Source organism: Lucilia sericata, unplaced genomic scaffold (assembly GCF_015586225.1).
Source record: "Lucilia sericata isolate MDLA Ls3-8-SP2 unplaced genomic scaffold, ASM1558622v1 Contig000405F_arrow, whole genome shotgun sequence".
Taxonomy (NCBI): Eukaryota; Metazoa; Arthropoda; class Insecta; order Diptera; family Calliphoridae; genus Lucilia; species Lucilia sericata.
The window spans coordinates 82854-102775 of NW_023994423.1; the positions used below are offsets into that span (position 1 = coordinate 82854).

Sequence of the window (19922 nt, forward strand, 5' to 3'; positions counted from 1 at the left end):
TTATTTAAAATATGTTGCATAAAATAACTAAATACATATGTATGTATATTATAAATAAAAAGTAAAATAAAGCAATTCAGTGTTTTAAGTTAAAATTTACTAAAAGTATAAAGTTAGAAACAAACAAAACAAAAAACAATCCAATTTTATAAAAAGAAATTAAAATTAAATAAATGCATTATAACAAACAAAATAAATTAAAAATTAATAAAAGTTAACTAAATCAAATAATAATAAATATCCACTTAAACTATTTTTGTACATTATTCATATGCGGTAAATAGCATTTGTAAGATTAGTAAATGCTTCCGCGGTTACCTTTAATCCTTCTCCCATAGCTTTTATAGCATCTGCCATCACTTTGTTGGCTTCCACACTTGCTGCGCGGACTTCAGCTAGCATCTGTAAAGAAATGTGTATGTTAGAAAATAATGATAACAAGTTTTCTAATTTTTTGAAATGATAACATTACCTTCAAAGCATCTGCTTGTTGTTTTGCAACTTCGACATGTGCTGCACTTGATTCCGCCAGCATCTTATGGAAAAATCATAATTAAAGAAACATTATACAATGGTTAGATAAACTTACTTTTAGAGCATCTGCTTGTTTACTAGCGATTTCCAAAAATTTTTCTTTTTCGTCAACATCACCCATTCGCTTTCTCTTCAAACTTTTTCGTGGTGTCTTTTTATTCGATTTGGGAGTATCACTTCTTAACTCGGGAGAACTTGAACCAAATGCCAGTTCAATAACGTCTTCTTCACCATTTTCAAGACGCAGTTGAAGTTCCTTATTTCGGAGGAAAATGTATGAAATGTAATTAATGGATAATATCACTTTACGACAGCTTACCTCTTCCATGGGCAAATTTTCAGCAACAGACTCGTGACCCTCTATGTAGTCGTTCCCAATAATGGTAATTACGCGTTTCTCCAACTCAGTAATAGGCTCTTGATTGATCGGTCGGTTTCCGGTCATTGCCTGCTGCTTTTTCTTTTCACGTATCTTTATAGTAGTACGACTTTTTAAGTCCCTCCATACCTACATAATTGTAAATAAAAAAATTATTTATACTGCAAAAAAGTGTATACTATACATACCGTGTGCCATTGTTCAACTGTCTTTACTGCTTCGCCAAGACTGTTTAAAATTCCAGATAGTTCGCTCCACTTTCTGTCACATTCTACTTTCCCGTGGAGCTTCTGAAATTTTCCTCCTGCCAATCCCGGGTTCTCCAGCATAAAATCAACCATTTGGCTTAGTTGCTCTGCTGTGGCACGACTTCTTTTGGAAGCAATATTGGACATCATTCTGAAAAGAAGTGGTTAATGAAAATAACAAACTCATATTAAATTACTTACCTTAGAAAGCAAAATAACGGAAATCGAGAAAAATTTTAAATTTTTTGTTTGTAATTTATTTATTTTTTTCATTTTTCTTTGTGCTTTTCTCTTTTTTGATATTTCTTTACGCAGAGTTGCCACTTGATTTTAATAAAAAAATAATTTATCAACAATCGTTAAAGCGTAGTTTGTGAATCACTTAGTCGTTATTGCAAACAAGAAATATTATTGATATATTTAACAATTCTCGAATCGTTAAAAGTTACTGAATTCCACTACTGATATTGAATAAAAATGGCTTATTCAAACCATTATTTCATAAAATATTATTAAACGATAGAGTTTGTGTTTTTTGGGTTATATACAGGGTTTAATGTTTAGTTTTTAGTTTTATTTTCTAAATTGCCGACTAAACTGAAAAATGTTCAAGTATTTATTTTTCCCTTAGAAGCTAACTGAAATCAGTCAACTGTGCGCACATGCTGCTGCAATAACTAGCAAGTGATTTTGTTTTTCTTCAGCAGCCACACAAACAAGCAGCGGCCATGTTAAGTTTTTTCAACTCAACCGAACTGAACACGTCGACTGAACAGTGCAAACATTTTTGAGTAAGCTGCTTGAGTATAGTTTAGTTCTTGGTTTCGTTTTCTTACTATGCACGTAATAAAAACTGGATAGTAGCGTAATTTGACTGGATAGTAAGACGTAATTTGACTGGATAGTATGGCTGAAAAGACTTGATGAGTTGTTTGATTTGTAAGATTTTGTTGTTGTGTGCGCTTTTTGTTAAACTTATTTTGGTGTTTACATTTTACAACAGCGGAGTTCAGTGTTTAGTGCAAATGGTCTTGTAAAAGAGCAAATGCAAAATTTCATAGCTTTTTATTGTAATCCAACAACAAAACACACACTGTTGCAATTGTCACACCATTGCACTCATGCAATACTTAAATGGTATAGTTTTTTTGGTGCGTTATTGCGTTTGCAATTCTCTCATTAAAACAGCTGTCAATTGTAAACAACAAAATAAATGAAACTAAAACAATAGAGGCAAAAATTATTCCAAATAAATTAAAAAGTGAAAAACAAAACAAAAAGGGGCGAACAGAAGGAATATAAATGTTCTTTGATTATTTGGAGGAGGCACCAAGTATAGAAGTACGTTTTTTTTTATCAAATAAGTGTTTTTTTTACAAACCGCGGAACTGTTACAAAAAAATTAATGTTAGTTGAGGCCTTATACATAAATGGAAAGTTATAAGTCAACAGACTTATAAATAGGCGAAAGTCTTACATTCAGTCCAAGTTATTTCCTGCTACAAGCAGCGCAGTAGCAGTAATCAGTAGCTTCAGCTTTGGTTTGTACATGCACTCAGCAAGTAAGTACACAACAAATATTACCTACTAACAACACAAGAAGAAACAAACAACTCTAACAGCCAAAGAGAAATATTAAAGATAATTATTGATCTTCTAATTGTGCATATACATAGACCCTTTACATATTGTTGCTATTTAAACCATTGAAAATAGAGTTGTCATCTCAACATATTTTAAACATTTTTCGGGGAAAATTAATTCAACATATTAGACTCAGTTTTTTACGACATGACTCATTTAATCGCTAGCAGGCATTTTTTTCTTTTTTTTTTTTTTTGCCCAAATTAAATTTAAAATCTCGTCACCTCTTCCTAAAATATATAAACAAATTACCTCAGAGTCAGTGGGAAATATTAAACCATCAAAGGACAAGTATACACACGGCAAATCAGACTCAGTAAAAAATGTCCCGAAAGGAAAAAGTGTTCACTCTTTTCAGACCAACTTATCAAAATCTGAAAATCAGAAAAATAAAATTGCCACAAAATCAAACAACAGTTTTCGCAATGAAACAATTACGTGCCAAATTGCATTTTTAGAAAAGAATGTTAATGATCGAATCCACATAAGTAGTAAGAGTCACTAATTCTTGTTACAATTGCCTCTCCAGTGTCAAGGATTTGCCAAAGTAAATATAGCTGTTGACTGTGTAAACAGAGACACAACACACTGTTGCACAAGGCAACTATGACCCAGTCTATTAGCTCAGCTCAAAATAATTCTGACGGACACCCTAGTACAAGTGCCGCAGCTCGAGCATCCATCATACAGTCCACTCCCTCGACAGGTATTCCCAACGTTACTTCCTTGACCCTACGAGATGACAATCAATCCTCACCAAACTGAACAGATAGAGAAACCCTGTTATTCACCGCAGTAGTACAAATTGAGGTTTGAGGTCAAAGATACCAGGCGAGAGCTATCATCGACCCTGGCTCGCAATCAACCTTCATTTTCGACGAATTGAAGAACCGATTGAAACTCCCCACAAAGAAGAACTTGGTTCATGTTACTGGTTTAAGTCAAACCGTTTCGGAAACATCTACAAAAGCCTGTATATTTAACCTTTGCTCAAGGGTAAACTCAACATTTAAGTTAGAAGTATGGGCCCCCGTCTTAAAGACCCTTCCATCTAATTTACCGCCCCAAACGTTAAATTTGCAGCATCTTAGCGAGACTGCTGAATTAGAACTAGCAGACCCTCAATTTACTCAAAGTCGACCCATCGACCTGCTTATAGGCCTCGACTTAGCCCCATCAATATATTGCATGGAAACACCGATGCGGTCAATTGGATCCCTACTCAAACAAAATACCAAAGAATTCTGTTCAGAGAATCAAAAATGACCTCATAGAAGATTTTGAACTCCTCACAGTTACCTTTAGAGTTAATAGCGCACCATACTTGGCCATCAGAACACTTTTTCAGCTAGCCGAAGATGCCAAATCGACGCATCCACTAGCATCACACATATCAATATTAAAATCCGCAGGCTTCAAACTAATGAAATGGACCTCTAATGACCCACGTGTACCCAGGACTTGCCAAACGAGAACTTTTACCTCTAGACTGGCTAAACTTAACCGAAAATTCTGGCACAAAGACTCTCGGCATAAAATGGAACATTTCATCAGACTCATTCAACTTTAACGCTCCAGACATAGAGATTAAATATACGATTGAGAAGCTTTTTGACCTATGTGGATGGCTTGCTCCAATCCTCGTAGATGTCAAGATCATTATGCAGCAGATCTGGTTGGATAAAATTGACCGGGATGACCTTTTAAAACCCATTACCGAACAACAATGGAAAAAGTTCATAAAACATTGTCCCACCATCAACACAATAAAAATTCCACGATGGATCCATTACAATAACTTAAGCCTAGTCGAGATCCACGGATTTTGTGATGCCTCGGAAAAAGCGTATTCCGCAGTATTGTACATAAGAATACAGAACGATGAAAATAACGTAAACACTTCACTCCTTGCATCGAAGACTCGAGTTGCCCCTCTCAAAAACGTGTCGCTACCCCGATTAGATCTTTGTGGAGCTGTACTACTAACAAACTTAGCCTCAGAATTGTTGCCAAACCTACAAGTTCCAAACTTAAAGACTCATTTCTGGACTGACTCTACAATTGTGTTATCTTGGCTAAAGAAACAACCTGGACACTTTTGTTGGTAATCGAGTTTCAGAAATCCTCCGAAAAGTCGGTACAACAAATTGAAAACATGTAGACTCCAAAGATAATCCTGCAGACGTTGCAAGTCGTGGCTGCTTACCCAGTGAATTAGAATCACATAAGTTATGGTGGATTGGACCCCCATGGCTAAAACTACCAAAACAACAATGGCCTGTACAAATCGTTACTCAAGATACAAATTTGGAATCAAAAACGGTAAAGACACTTCTAATTCACTTGAACCACACTTGACCCACTAAGTCGATTTTCATCACTACCTCGTGCTTATCGATTCATCGCTTATACATTACATTTTTGGAGAAATACCGGTAAAAACAGAAGACCTCCGAGTTTCGACTCTAGAAATTTCCAAAGAAGAAATCCAAACAGCAAAAATTCGTTTAATAATTTGGACTCAGAAAAATCTTTTTCCCGACGAGTATAACGTTTTGCTTCACAAAAATCGTCTTTCCCCCAAAAGCAAACTGTTGACCTTAACACCATTTATGGATCGAATGGGAAGCATACGAGCAAATGGTGGCCTGGCACAATCACCATGAACGTTGTCCGATCCTGCTACCCTACAATTCTAAATTGGCCAAATTAATAACAGAATTTACTTATAAAATTACGTTGCATGGAGGAAATCAACCAATGATCCGAATTATTAGATCAGAATTTTGGATTTTTCGTCTAAAACCCTTAGTAAAGGCCGTTATTAACAATTGTAAAACGTGTGTCCTCTACAAAAAACACACCCAAAGTCAAATTACTGCATCTCTACCACCAGAACGCACAACATTATCCATACCCTTTACCGTAACTGGAGTAGATTATGCAGGAACCTTCAATATAAAAAACTTCACCGGTTGAGCATGCCTCATTACAAAAGGTTATGTTTGCATATTCGTGTTCTTCGCTACTAAAGCCATACATTTGGAAGCTGTAAGTGACCTATCGACCCAAGCATTTTTAGCTGCATTTTCTCGCTTCATAGAAAGACGTGGCTGTCCAGCACTCATATACTCGGACAATGGAACAAATTTTGTCGGCGCATCAGAACTCATCAAAAAAGACCGTCTAGAATTCATAAAAACCCTTCAAGATCAAGTAACTCATCATTATAGTCATCAAAACATCAAATGGAAATTCATACCGCCTGGTGACCCACATATGGGCGGACTATGGGAGGCAGGTGTAAAATCGTTCAAAACCCACCTACGAAAGATGATCCCTAATATGAAATTTACATTTTTTATTTGCTACGATCTTGACCCGCATCGAATCTTGCCTAAACTCTAGACCCTTAAGTCCTGCTAGCGATGACCCAAATGATTTGAACCCATTGACCCCAGGACACTTTCTTGTCGGTGCTCCACTCTTGACTCCAGCCGAGCTCTATCAAACCGCTGGAAACGCATTAAAATCATCTACCAATCATTTTGCTAAAGATGGGAGACTGAATATCTCGCCGAGCTACATCGCAGATACAAATGCTTCCATTTGTATCTGCGATGTAGCTCGGCGAGAAAATGTTAAAGTCAACGACTTGGTAGTACTCAAAGATGACAACTTGCCACCCAACGAATAGAAATTAGGTCGTATTACCAAAACGTATCTGGGATCGGACAAAAATATTAGAGTTGTGGACATTCGTACTGCTAGCGGAAATTGTACTCGACCCATTACAAAAATAGTCGTACTGATTCAAAATTAAAATCCTTATTTATAAAACTCTTGTATGTATTTATAGTTATGGCATCAAAATATCAACGATTCCGACCCGATGATTGTAATTGGCCGTGTGGTTTGTGCAAAAAGGATCAGGCCATCAAAACTTGCAAAAGATTTCTAAGCGCCCGTGCAGATGAACGATATGATGTGGCCGTGATCCAACGATATTGTATCAACTGTTTGGCTAGATCCCATTTAGTAAATAACTGTCCAAACGAGTTCGGATGCCGAGTTTGCACTAAACGCCACAACACTCTTTTACATGACGCTCCACAGCTTAAAAGATCACAAGACTCCACGCCAACAACACCTTCAACAAGCGCCAGCCATCATCAACTATATCTTCAATCTGATAATATGTCATCAACGAGTGTAAAACCAACTACTAACCAACGGGCTGCAGCTGGAAATACGGTCTCAACAAGATCACAAATGACCCAAACGACCCATATTGACCCATTTATCTGGACTAATGTTTTTATACCAACAGCTACAGTGCTGGTTGCCTCAAAGGAGAAGACTGAAAACTGGTCATCTATAAGAGCTCTGCAGTCTTAGCAAAAAAATTGGGTTCTTGGTAACTGAAAAAATGGAAGGCAATTTGCAATTTTGCATCTGAGAGCAAAAAACAATAGAACCAAATTTTATAACCAATTTCTGGCCTTAATAACTGATGAATTGCCTCGTCGACCCCTTTGAAGAATTTTCAGATGACACCTTAGCTGACTTGGACCCACGCACATTGGGGTAAAAGCGTCGAAAATGGCTCTTAATTCAGGGGAGGGTAAAATTAATTTTTTATTGTTATTGTCGTATTTTTTTTATTTATTTTCATGTAAAAAAATAAATTTTGGAATTAAAAATTGTTTTAAGGCTATTCTAGAGTCTGTCCGTCTTCCCGCGACTTATTTGAAGGACGATGTCTATAGAAAATGGTTCAAATCGGTCCATTATTTCACCTAGCCCCCATAGAACATAACCCTTCGAAAAGGGCTTCTGAGCTCATGATTATGTTAAATATACAGATATATCGATAAAATACGGCACAACTAAATTTTATAGAAGTCTTGATGACCCTGCCAAATTTCATAAAGATCGGGCCCCATTTGACCCTAGCTCCCATACAAAGTCCCCTTCAGAAAATTACTTGAATGTCCCAAATTAACTTATAAAGCTGGCTACACACCATTTATTCAGTAAAACGACATGTCAAAATTTTCAAAATGTAATAAAACTTACTGAAAATACGGATGGAAAATTGAAAATCGTATGATTTTTTAAAATTTTTTGAAAAATTTCACAACGATTGGATTTTTTCGTTTCAATTCAGTTTTATATTTATTTAAACAAAGAAAGACATAAAAACCGAAACAAATTTCAAAGAAAAACAGAAACAAAATGAAAATTTACGTTTTTTCTTTGAATTTTTTCAATTTGAAGTTTCATTATATTTCAAATCTGATAGTGTAAAAACAAAATATATTTTCTATTTGATTTTTTTGATAATCATACCAATTTTAATTTTATTTTGTTTTGGCAGTATGAAATAAAAATCTAACGACTTCTCTCATAGTGTGTAGGCAGCTTAAACACAAATGATGAAATTCAGCACAATAAAATATTATGTAAATATAAATATAAATATATTCACAAAATTTTATCGGGCTTGGTCCATATTTGCCCCTAGCCCCCATATAAAGCCTCTTTCAGAAAATTAGTTTTTCACCCATAAATTGCTTAAATGTATCGGAACAAGGGAATATTGAAGATAAATGCTTTATTATGAAAAATAAATCACATTTAATATTCATAACTGGTGTAGGGTAACATATGGTCGGCCACGCCCGACTATACTTTCTTACTTGTTTTAAATATGTTTGTATGAGTGCAAGTCACAATTTTGAAGATATCATAATAAACTTTGGCACATAGGTTTATATTGGTCAAAAAAGGCGGAACTTCAATTTGGTGAGAACCTCTCTGTTATTTCGCATAGCTCCCATACAAATGGACCTTCCGGATATGGGTTTAGAGCTTATACTAAATATGTTTTTTTCTATTCAAAATGGTATGTCCATATTTCATCATAGTTCCTATATAAAGTATGTGTCGTGCATTGTTTAGTTTGAATTGGTCCATTATTTCTCCTAGTTCACATAGAAATTACAACCGAAATAGACCCACAACATTAATAACTTAAAAAATATACCAATATTTAACCAAAGATATAAAATCTCTTATACCCCATTTACACATACACGAAATCTAGTACTTATGAGATTTCGAGCCAAATCTAGTTGATTTTAACTAGATTTCCCATACAAAACAAAATCTACTTCGTAACTAGATTTCGTTAAAATCTACTCAAAATCTAATAGTTTTTAGTAATGCAACTCTGTTTTCCCTAAATAATACTAAATAATAACGCTACACAAGAAAAAAGAGAAAAACAAAACAAACAAAAAAAAATTAAAATGTCGACAAAATTTTATAAATTGAATATAAATTTTTCATATCACACACTTTTTCCAGAAATATTAGAAAAAATTAAATCTTCCGAAATGTTAAGAAGAGTAAGTGTAAACGGTTTAGATTTGCAAAAGGATTTTAAATGAAATCTACTAGATTTCTTGTATGTGTAAATAAGGTATTAAGCTATTTTTATATTTATTTAGATTATTTTAACTAAAATTTATTTTTTATTAATTGAAAATGGGTAGTAAATTATTTCTGTTATTTTCTTATTCAGTGTAATTTTCATTCTCACTATCATCATCGAAACTATCATCACTACTTTCTGCAGAGTTATTCTTATTATTCGAGTCATTTGAAAGAATAAGGAGATCCAATGGTTGAACAGTTTTTTTCTTTTCCTATTTTTTGCTCATACTTGAAACTATAGGATCGGAGCTTAACAAAAGTCTATTAAATATGTCTTCATTGGTTTCTTTTCTCTACTAGTAGTAGTCTTTTCTCTACTAGTAGTAGTCTTTTCTCTACTGTAGTTTTTGAAATCCTTGTTTCTTGCCTCTTGAGCTTCTTCAGAAAGTTGGCCAATTGGCAATAAAAAAATTATGCAGAGTGGGGGACATGTAATACCATGGATACTTCTCAACATAATATCTAGCTGTATTATTCGCGTAGTTTCTGAAATTCTCATTTTTTTAGTACAACAAATTGCACCCCATTATATATCTTAAAATTAAAAAAACAACAATTTTAATTATAATAATAAAATAAATAAATAAAAAACTAAGAAAACCAATGTTAATGTAAATATTTTATGGCTACATTTAAAACAATAACGATGTAAATACTGACAATAAACACGAAAACATAACTAATTCGTTCTCCTGTATTATGATTAGAGGAGCTGGGTACGTTTATTAAAATCATAATTTCTTAAAATGGAGCAATCTTGTGCAGTTTTTTTCGGAATATTAAAGAAGACTATATGTAGTAATTTTTACCTATTTTTTCAGAGCTAACAAATTATAACATTTTAAGATGCATTCCATTAAAGTTCAAAAACAGGTTAATTTTAGACTATTTAAAAAAATGCAAAAAATATTAAGAAAACAAAGAGTTTAATAAAATTTATCAAAATATATTGCCAAGTACCTGAAGTTGATGGTTCCATTTTGAAATATTTATTTTTGAAATTTTTTCTTGTTCAAATTAAATCTGAAAAATTCTTAAATTTAAATTTTTTTGGTTTTTCAAAAAATTAAAAAAAAGTTCAACTTTGAAAGCGCAGTACAAAAAATCAGTAAGGTTTAAAAAAAATATTTTTAATGTTAGTGATACATAATTTTGTTTTATTCGGTACCCAATTTTATACAAAAAAATCATTTTTCAAAAACACAAAAATCGCCACTTTGCGGGATTTACCCCATCGTCACACGTTCGAATACCTTAATCGAACTCGAATTGGGAAGTGATATACAGTAGTTTTCCGATTTAACGACCATTCAATTCTACGAACATCGCATTTAACGAACAAGCTAATTTTTTCTATTGACTACCTTAAATAACGAACAAAACTTGTTTTTTGTACTCTGTTTAACGAACTAATAAAAATATTATTATTTAAATGAAGATAAAATGACATTTATCAAAAATAACAAATAACCTAAGTTGTAGCAAAAAACTATACCGTTGTTTTAAGCGGTACTTTTATAACCAAAACTGTAACACATTCTGGGTTCTTATTAAATTTTAGTTCGATGTAGCTATGTCCGTCCGTCCTTCAGATAATGACTTTAACGCTCAATACTCGCTTAACAATACGAGTACGCCGATGAAATTCGATACAAACATGTTCTATACTAACCGAAATCTCTAACAAATTTTATGGGAATCGGTCCATAATTGACCTTACCCTCCATATCAGGCCCCCTTAAGAAAATTACTTCAACGCTCATTACTCGCTTAAAAATACGAGTATAGCGATGAACTTCGAGAAATAACATTAAAGCTCATGACTGAATTAAAAATACAGCGATTAAATTCGACACAAATATGGTTTGAAGGTGGGTATATAAGATTCGGAATTTTGTGTTTTGTGCTATTTTTATAAAAAAAGAATTAATTTTTATAAAATACATTTAAAAAATATTTTATGTACCTATTTTTAATTATTTTCCTACCAAAAACCCACGTTTTAGTTAGTACTGCATATAACGAACTTTTCAATTTTACGAACAGGCCTGACAACATATGGGTTCGTTAAATCGGAAAACTACTGTATATCCATTCATACGTAGAGATGGTGCCATAAACCTACAAATGGGTCAAGTTGTTGTCCAAAAAACCGTATTGGGTTATACCTTTGTCGGACCGACTAATTATTTAGCTCAACGTTAATTTACACCGATTAATGGGGGCCGAAATGTCCATAAATGACCTCTTTTGTTACACACTGTAATAGCGTTAGTTATATTTTTCTTTTACTCTTTTTCTTATTGAATTTTTTTTTGCTACTTTAAGTTAAGTCATTTCGTTTTGTATTCATTGCATCTTATACCTTCAATAAGGCTAGATCACTATTAAAATAAGCAAAACTAAGAAAAAACATTGAAGTAAAATTAATCCATAAATTGAATTAATAATACAAAGGAACCAAAAGTGTATTAACAAAAACATAAAATTAAACATTGTAAAATAAAAACAAACAAAAAGTGAATTAAAAGTAAAAATAAACATTATAAAACAAAAATCTTCTGAACCGTGTTTTTTTATGAAAAGTTCATATAGAAACACCTACAATAAATCCTTCGATTTTTGTCCAATGAATGTATGAAAACGAATAACTGTGCGATGTTTTAATAAGAGACAACAAAAGCTCATACACATTTTTTGTCATTCTTGTATGCTCACTTTTTATTTTTTAAAAACCTTTTTAAAATACACGGTTGATGACCAATTCTTGTTAATTGGACGAACGTACCAAATTCGCTTACGTCCAATCCTTTAATTCGTGAGAAGGGTATAAACTGCTTATTAGAAAAAGATTTATGTTTGGTATTTGTGGATGCTGTTGGTTTCATTGCGTTGTGTATTTTGTTTTTTTTTTTTTGTGTATTTATTTTCGTATGTTTGGATGTCTGTTAGTTTCATTGCAGGGTATATAAGATTCGGCAAAGCCGAATATAGACTTCTTACTTCTTTTTAAACATTTTGCACAAATTAATAAAATTTTTTGTTTGCTCTCTTCTAATTAAGGAGTTATACACGTTCAAAAACTATATACTTATGTAAGTTCAATACCTTGGGAACGGCATGCTCAATTTTAAGAATATTAGTATCATACGATAGGTCATAGAAAGACCTGGTGCCATTAACTCGCATCCTATTAAGCGATTATAAAGTTCTTAAAGGAAATTGTATAAGCTTTCTTTTGAGCAAAAAAAAAAAGCTCATTAAGAATTGACCGATGGTCTTCAGATTTCTTTAATTTTTTGTAAACACATACTCTATTAGACATATCTATGTACATTAAATTCTTAAAAATTGCAAAGTACGCGAAAAGTACAAAAAATCAAAAACTTTGAAGATTCATATCTTTTTTCAACAGGGAGAACGATTTCAAAAATTCATCCAAAAAGTGCATTGCCATAAAAAATGCACTATCTTAAACTTTTTAATATAAAATTTATATTATAATGTTTTAAATCAACAAAATCCGGTATAAACTCTCAAAGATATGGAAATTTGTATATCTTTTTGATTTTTTTTTTAACATTTCACGTACTCGCGTTTTTTTGGAATTTTCAAAGTTTTATACCTTTTTTATTTTCTAACAAATTAAAACCGCCACAAAAATCGCTTTTTTTGAAATTTTTTTTGTCTACATCAGATTTTCTTCTGATAATATGAAGAAAATTGGAAAACATGAGGTCAAAAATTTACAGTTTTTTTGTGTTCTTTCCTGGAATTCATGATATAAATAAATGAAAGCTATGAGTGTTTTCTATCAAATGATGGTATTAGTAAATCATATAATCAAATTTATTATAATATACATACATATGTATATGGGCATTTCCACCGAAAAGTACACCATGGCTCAAAAACTAAAAGTCATCAAAAATAAAATTTCAACTTCTATTATTATAGAAAAAGATTCAAATTTTATTAAATTAAAGACCCCAAAGCTTTACTTAACCACTATGATGAGAAATCGGAATTAAAAGTTACAATAATATTTCAGGCATATTTTTGCACCTTTAGCAGCATTTGCTTTTAATAGTTTTTATTATTTTAAAGGCTAATATTTAAATGGACTTTTATCGGAAAATATTTGTTGGAATAATAGTTAGTTAGTTAGTTTGAAAGGAGGATGTATATACATCAAATCCGAAGAAATACACCTAGGCCTCTATCGGGCCTGTTGTGCGCTCCTTAACCAGTGCCTCAGGTGGGAATCGAACCCACCACCTCCGGTCTACCAGTCTAGAACACTAACCACTAACCTACCGGAGGCCACTGTTGGAATAATAGTTATCTTAAAACATACAAATATAAAAAGATAAAGATCCTTAAAAGGCAAATTTTCGGTTTTCTTTCATAGACTTTTAAATGTCACGTTCGTCACGTTGAAACAGGATTTATCCCGATAACTTTTTAGTTGGCATTCAGAAGTATTCAAAACTTTGAATATAAATCAAGTTTAGTATATAGAACTCAATTTAAAAGAAACAAAAAAATAATTCTAAGCGGGGTTATTTTTTATAGAATTTCAAAGTCTGTCACGTCACGTCACGTCACATTACATAAATTTTCTCAAGTGCAACCTTCGAATTGTGAAATATTGTTATTTAAAAAGATGTGATATTTATGCAATTTATTCAATTAGGTGATAGTTATGATTTTTTTAGTTGATAAGTGGAAGAAAAAGCACAGAAATTCAACAAATGATATTTTTAAGAAATGTATGGAAAAAAAAGTTATTTTCGGATATCGGCTTTATATGGGCGTTATGACCGATTATTGCATTATCATCAGAAGGGTCAGTAGTTGTACATTTTAAAGTATTTTGTGTGTTTGTATTATTAGGATGGCGAAATTTTAGTTATATATCCAAGTTTATGGGTATATCAAATGTGGGCTTTGTATGGAAGCTATGCCTAATCATGGACCAATTTTTAAAAAAATTAGGATGAACGATTTTTGTGTATGTCAAAATTATTTGTGTTGAATTTTATGGTGATATAAGCATTTTTAAAAGTTTTATGTTAATTAATGTTAATTCTTATATTATTCTTATACGGGAGCTATTTTCAACTAAAATGTTATTAAATAGTCGAAATATTTCTCCGATTCCAAAAACTTTCAACAATGTCCGTCCAAAATAAATCTATGGACTAATTAATTTTCAATAATATTGCTATTGAAGCCCTATATAAAAATACAAGAATTTTTAAAAAATATATATGTATATATATATTTTTCATCTCTTTAAAACGTACGACCGTCTCGTTCGTCACGATGGAAATGCCCATATGTGCATTTCCATTCAGTGACGAACGTGATCTTCGTACACATTGATGAAGTGAAAAACTGCGAAAAAATATATTTTTTTATCGTTTACATATATTTTTATGTAAAGCTTAAGTAGCTTAATACTTTGGAAAAAAAGTAACGAATCAAACTAAATAGTCATAAGATACAAGTAGTTTAAGTGATGTGACAAAAATAGAAGTTCCTTTTTTCTTTTTTTACAATAATAATGAATAATTCTTAATAATAATAATTCTAGATTGCTTTTCAGAATCGAAAATATCTTTTTGGATGTTTTTGTACAGGCCTTTTTGTGTGACGTGACATGAAATGATGTGACAAAAATTTTCTACGGATTTTTTAATTAATAAAATAAAAAAACATTTTAATATTTTTAGATTTCTTTAATTTTAAAAATTCTGTGGTTTTAATTTTAATTATGCATATACATATGGACAAACTAAAGGCCTGCACAAGACAACAATAATGCGTACAAACTGATATTTAACGTAACTAAACTAAATGAACACAATGGTTTTTATTAAATATTTATTCTAGAGGAGAATGCAGTTAAAGTTTTCATTATATGTAATTGTTCATCACACGAACAGAAATGTATTTTTTATATTCCCGGTATATTAGGGCAATTCAGCTTCCATTTTTCGATCAAGGGCACAGACAAATTTACTAAATATTTTGTTCCGTCAGATAACCAGGCAACGCATGTAAAAATAGTAACTTGACGATAGCTGAAGTGCGCACTCTAAGCTTCATTTTCATTTCATTACTCGCTTAAAAATACGAGTATAGCGATGAACTTCGAGAAATAACATTAAAGCTCATGACTGAATTAAAAATACAGCGATTAAATTCGACACAAATATGGTTTGAAGGTGGGTATATAAGATTCGGAATTTTGTGTTTTGTGCTATTTTTATAAAAAAAGAATTAATTTTTATAAAATACATTTAAAAAATATTTTATGTACCTATTTTTAATTATTTTCCTACCAAAAACCCACGTTTTAGTTAGTACTGCATATAACGAACTTTTCAATTTTACGAACAGGCCTGACAACATATGGGTTCGTTAAATCGGAAAACTACTGTATATCCATTCATACGTAGAGATGGTGCCATAAACCTACAAATGGGTCAAGTTGTTGTCCAAAAAACCGTATTGGGTTATACCTTTGTCGGACCGACTAATTATTTAGCTCAACGTTAATTTACACCGATTAATGGGGGCCGAAATGTCCATAAATGACCTCTTTTGTTACACACTGTAATAGCGTTAGTTATATTTTTCTTTTACTCTTTTTCTTATTGAATTTTTTTTTGCTACTTTAAGTTAAGTCATTTCGTTTTGTATTCATTGCATCTTATACCTTCAATAAGGCTAGATCACTATTAAAATAAGCAAAACTAAGAAAAAACATTGAAGTAAAATTAATCCATAAATTGAATTAATAATACAAAGGAACCAAAAGTGTATTAACAAAAACATAAAATTAAACATTGTAAAATAAAAACAAACAAAAAGTGAATTAAAAGTAAAAATAAACATTATAAAACAAAAATCTTCTGAACCGTGTTTTTTTATGAAAAGTTCATATAGAAACACCTACAATAAATCCTTCGATTTTTGTCCAATGAATGTATGAAAACGAATAACTGTGCGATGTTTTAATAAGAGACAACAAAAGCTCATACACATTTTTTGTCATTCTTGTATGCTCACTTTTTATTTTTTAAAAACCTTTTTAAAATACACGGTTGATGACCAATTCTTGTTAATTGGACGAACGTACCAAATTCGCTTACGTCCAATCCTTTAATTCGTGAGAAGGGTATAAACTGCTTATTAGAAAAAGATTTATGTTTGGTATTTGTGGATGCTGTTGGTTTCATTGCGTTGTGTATTTTGTTTTTTTTTTTTGTGTATTTATTTTCGTATGTTTGGATGTCTGTTAGTTTCATTGCAGGGTATATAAGATTCGGCAAAGCCGAATATAGACTTCTTACTTCTTTTTAAACATTTTGCACAAATTAATAAAATTTTTTGTTTGCTCTCTTCTAATTAAGGAGTTATACACGTTCAAAAACTATATACTTATGTAAGTTCAATACCTTGGGAACGGCATGCTCAATTTTAAGAATATTAGTATCATACGATAGGTCATAGAAAGACCTGGTGCCATTAACTCGCATCCTATTAAGCGATTATAAAGTTCTTAAAGGAAATTGTATAAGCTTTCTTTTGAGCAAAAAAAAAAAGCTCATTAAGAATTGACCGATGGTCTTCAGATTTCTTTAATTTTTTGTAAACACATACTCTATTAGACATATCTATGTACATTAAATTCTTAAAAATTGCAAAGTACGCGAAAAGTACAAAAAATCAAAAACTTTGAAGATTCATATCTTTTTTCAACAGGGAGAACGATTTCAAAAATTCATCCAAAAAGTGCATTGCCATAAAAAATGCACTATCTTAAACTTTTTAATATAAAATTTATATTATAATGTTTTAAATCAACAAAATCCGGTATAAACTCTCAAAGATATGGAAATTTGTATATCTTTTTGATTTTTTTTTAACATTTCACGTACTCGCGTTTTTTTGGAATTTTCAAAGTTTTATACCTTTTTTATTTTCTAACAAATTAAAACCGCCACAAAAATCGCTTTTTTTGAAATTTTTTTTGTCTACATCAGATTTTCTTCTGATAATATGAAGAAAATTGGAAAACATGAGGTCAAAAATTTACAGTTTTTTTGTGTTCTTTCCTGGAATTCATGATATAAATAAATGAAAGCTATGAGTGTTTTCTATCAAATGATGGTATTAGTAAATCATATAATCAAATTTATTATAATATACATACATATGTATATGGGCATTTCCACCGAAAAGTACACCATGGCTCAAAAACTAAAAGTCATCAAAAATAAAATTTCAACTTCTATTATTATAGAAAAAGATTCAAATTTTATTAAATTAAAGACCCCAAAGCTTTACTTAACCACTATGATGAGAAATCGGAATTAAAAGTTACAATAATATTTCAGGCATATTTTTGCACCTTTAGCAGCATTTGCTTTTAATAGTTTTTATTATTTTAAAGGCTAATATTTAAATGGACTTTTATCGGAAAATATTTGTTGGAATAATAGTTAGTTAGTTAGTTTGAAAGGAGGATGTATATACATCAAATCCGAAGAAATACACCTAGGCCTCTATCGGGCCTGTTGTGCGCTCCTTAACCAGTGCCTCAGGTGGGAATCGAACCCACCACCTCCGGTCTACCAGTCTAGAACACTAACCACTAACCTACCGGAGGCCACTGTTGGAATAATAGTTATCTTAAAACATACAAATATAAAAAGATAAAGATCCTTAAAAGGCAAATTTTCGGTTTTCTTTCATAGACTTTTAAATGTCACGTTCGTCACGTTGAAACAGGATTTATCCCGATAACTTTTTAGTTGGCATTCAGAAGTATTCAAAACTTTGAATATAAATCAAGTTTAGTATATAGAACTCAATTTAAAAGAAACAAAAAAATAATTCTAAGCGGGGTTATTTTTTATAGAATTTCAAAGTCTGTCACGTCACGTCACATTACATAAATTTTCTCAAGTGCAACCTTCGAATTGTGAAATATTGTTATTTAAAAAGATGTGATATTTATGCAATTTATTCAATTAGGTGATAGTTATGATTTTTTTAGTTGATAAGTGGAAGAAAAAGCACAGAAATTCAACAAATGATATTTTTAAGAAATGTATGGAAAAAAAAAGTTATTTTCGGATATCGGCTTTATATGGGCGTTATGACCGATTATTGCATTATCATCAGAAGGGTCAGTAGTTGTACATTTTAAAGTATTTTGTGTGTTTGTATTATTAGGATGGCGAAATTTTAGTTATATATCCAAGTTTATGGGTATATCAAATGTGGGCTTTGTATGGAAGCTATGCCTAATCATGGACCAATTTTTAAAAAAATTAGGATGAACGATTTTTGTGTATGTCAAAATTATTTGTGTTGAATTTTATGGTGATATAAGCATTTTTAAAAGTTTTATGTTAATTAATGTTAATTCTTATATTATTCTTATACGGGAGCTATTTTCAACTAAAATGTTATTAAATAGTCGAAATATTTCTCCGATTCCAAAAACTTTCAACAATGTCCGTCCAAAATAAATCTATGGACTAATTAATTTTCAATAATATTGCTATTGAAGCCCTATATAAAAATACAAGAATTTTTAAAAAATATATATGTATATATATATTTTTCATCTCTTTAAAACGTACGACCGTCTCGTTCGTCACGATGGAAATGCCCATATGTGCATTTCCATTCAGTGACGAACGTGATCTTCGTACACATTGATGAAGTGAAAAACTGCGAAAAAATATATTTTTTTATCGTTTACATATATTTTTATGTAAAGCTTAAGTAGCTTAATACTTTGGAAAAAAAGTAACGAATCAAACTAAATAGTCATAAGATACAAGTAGTTTAAGTGATGTGACAAAAATAGAAGTTCCTTTTTTCTTTTTTTACAATAATAATGAATAATTCTTAATAATAATAATTCTAGATTGCTTTTCAGAATCGAAAATATCTTTTTGGATGTTTTTGTACAGGCCTTTTTGTGTGACGTGACATGAAATGATGTGACAAAAATTTTCTACGGATTTTTTAATTAATAAAATAAAAAAACATTTTAATATTTTTAGATTTCTTTAATTTTAAAAATTCTGTGGTTTTAATTTTAATTATGCATATACATATGGACAAACTAAAGGCCTGCACAAGACAACAATAATGCGTACAAACTGATATTTAACGTAACTAAACTAAATGAACACAATGGTTTTTATTAAATATTTATTCTAGAGGAGAATGCAGTTAAAGTTTTCATTATATGTAATTGTTCATCACACGAACAGAAATGTATTTTTTATATTCCCGGTATATTAGGGCAATTCAGCTTCCATTTTTCGATCAAGGGCACAGACAAATTTACTAAATATTTTGTTCCGTCAGATAACCAGGCAACGCATGTAAAAATAGTAACTTGACGATAGCTGAAGTGCGCACTCTAAGCTTCATTTTGGTATATTAATCGATAATTCTCCGCGAAATCTACTTGTAGTACTAAGTCTCCTGATCTAAGACTTTTTTTAAGTTCAAAATTTCTATATTACAACAGGCGGATTGTAAAAATGTTTGAAAATTACTGGAAAATGATAGTAATT

At 31.3% G+C, this 19922-nt stretch overlaps 1 protein-coding gene across 1 annotated transcript; it reads right to left on the reverse strand.

The window, feature by feature from the left end:
* Nucleotides 1-267: 267 nt before the first annotated feature.
* LOC119604571 lies at nucleotides 268-6564 on the reverse strand. Its single transcript, XM_037957267.1, has 6 exons — nucleotides 6392-6564; nucleotides 1102-1312; nucleotides 854-1042; nucleotides 590-790; nucleotides 473-535; nucleotides 268-402 (listed from the first exon to the last, which is right to left on the reverse strand). The coding sequence occupies exons 1-6, from the start codon at nucleotides 6562-6564 to the stop codon at nucleotides 268-270; spliced, it is 972 nt and encodes a 323-aa protein (XP_037813195.1).
* Nucleotides 6565-19922: the final 13358 nt, after the last annotated feature.

What these genes read in the sequence shown, in the direction of transcription:
- LOC119604571 (XM_037957267.1), bottom strand. Translation starts at nt 6,564, where the DNA reads ATGTCCACAACTCTAATATTTTTGTCCGATCCCAGATACGTTTTGGTA. An exon ending in GAAGCATTTGTATCTGCGAT is followed by an intron (nt 1,313 to 6,391) that starts GTAGCTCGGCGA and finishes ACTTCTTTTCAG; the next exon opens with AATGATGTCCAATATTGCTT. An exon ending in AAAATTTGCCCATGGAAGAG is followed by an intron (nt 791 to 853) that starts GTAAGCTGTCGT and finishes CTCCGAAATAAG; the next exon opens with GAACTTCAACTGCGTCTTGA.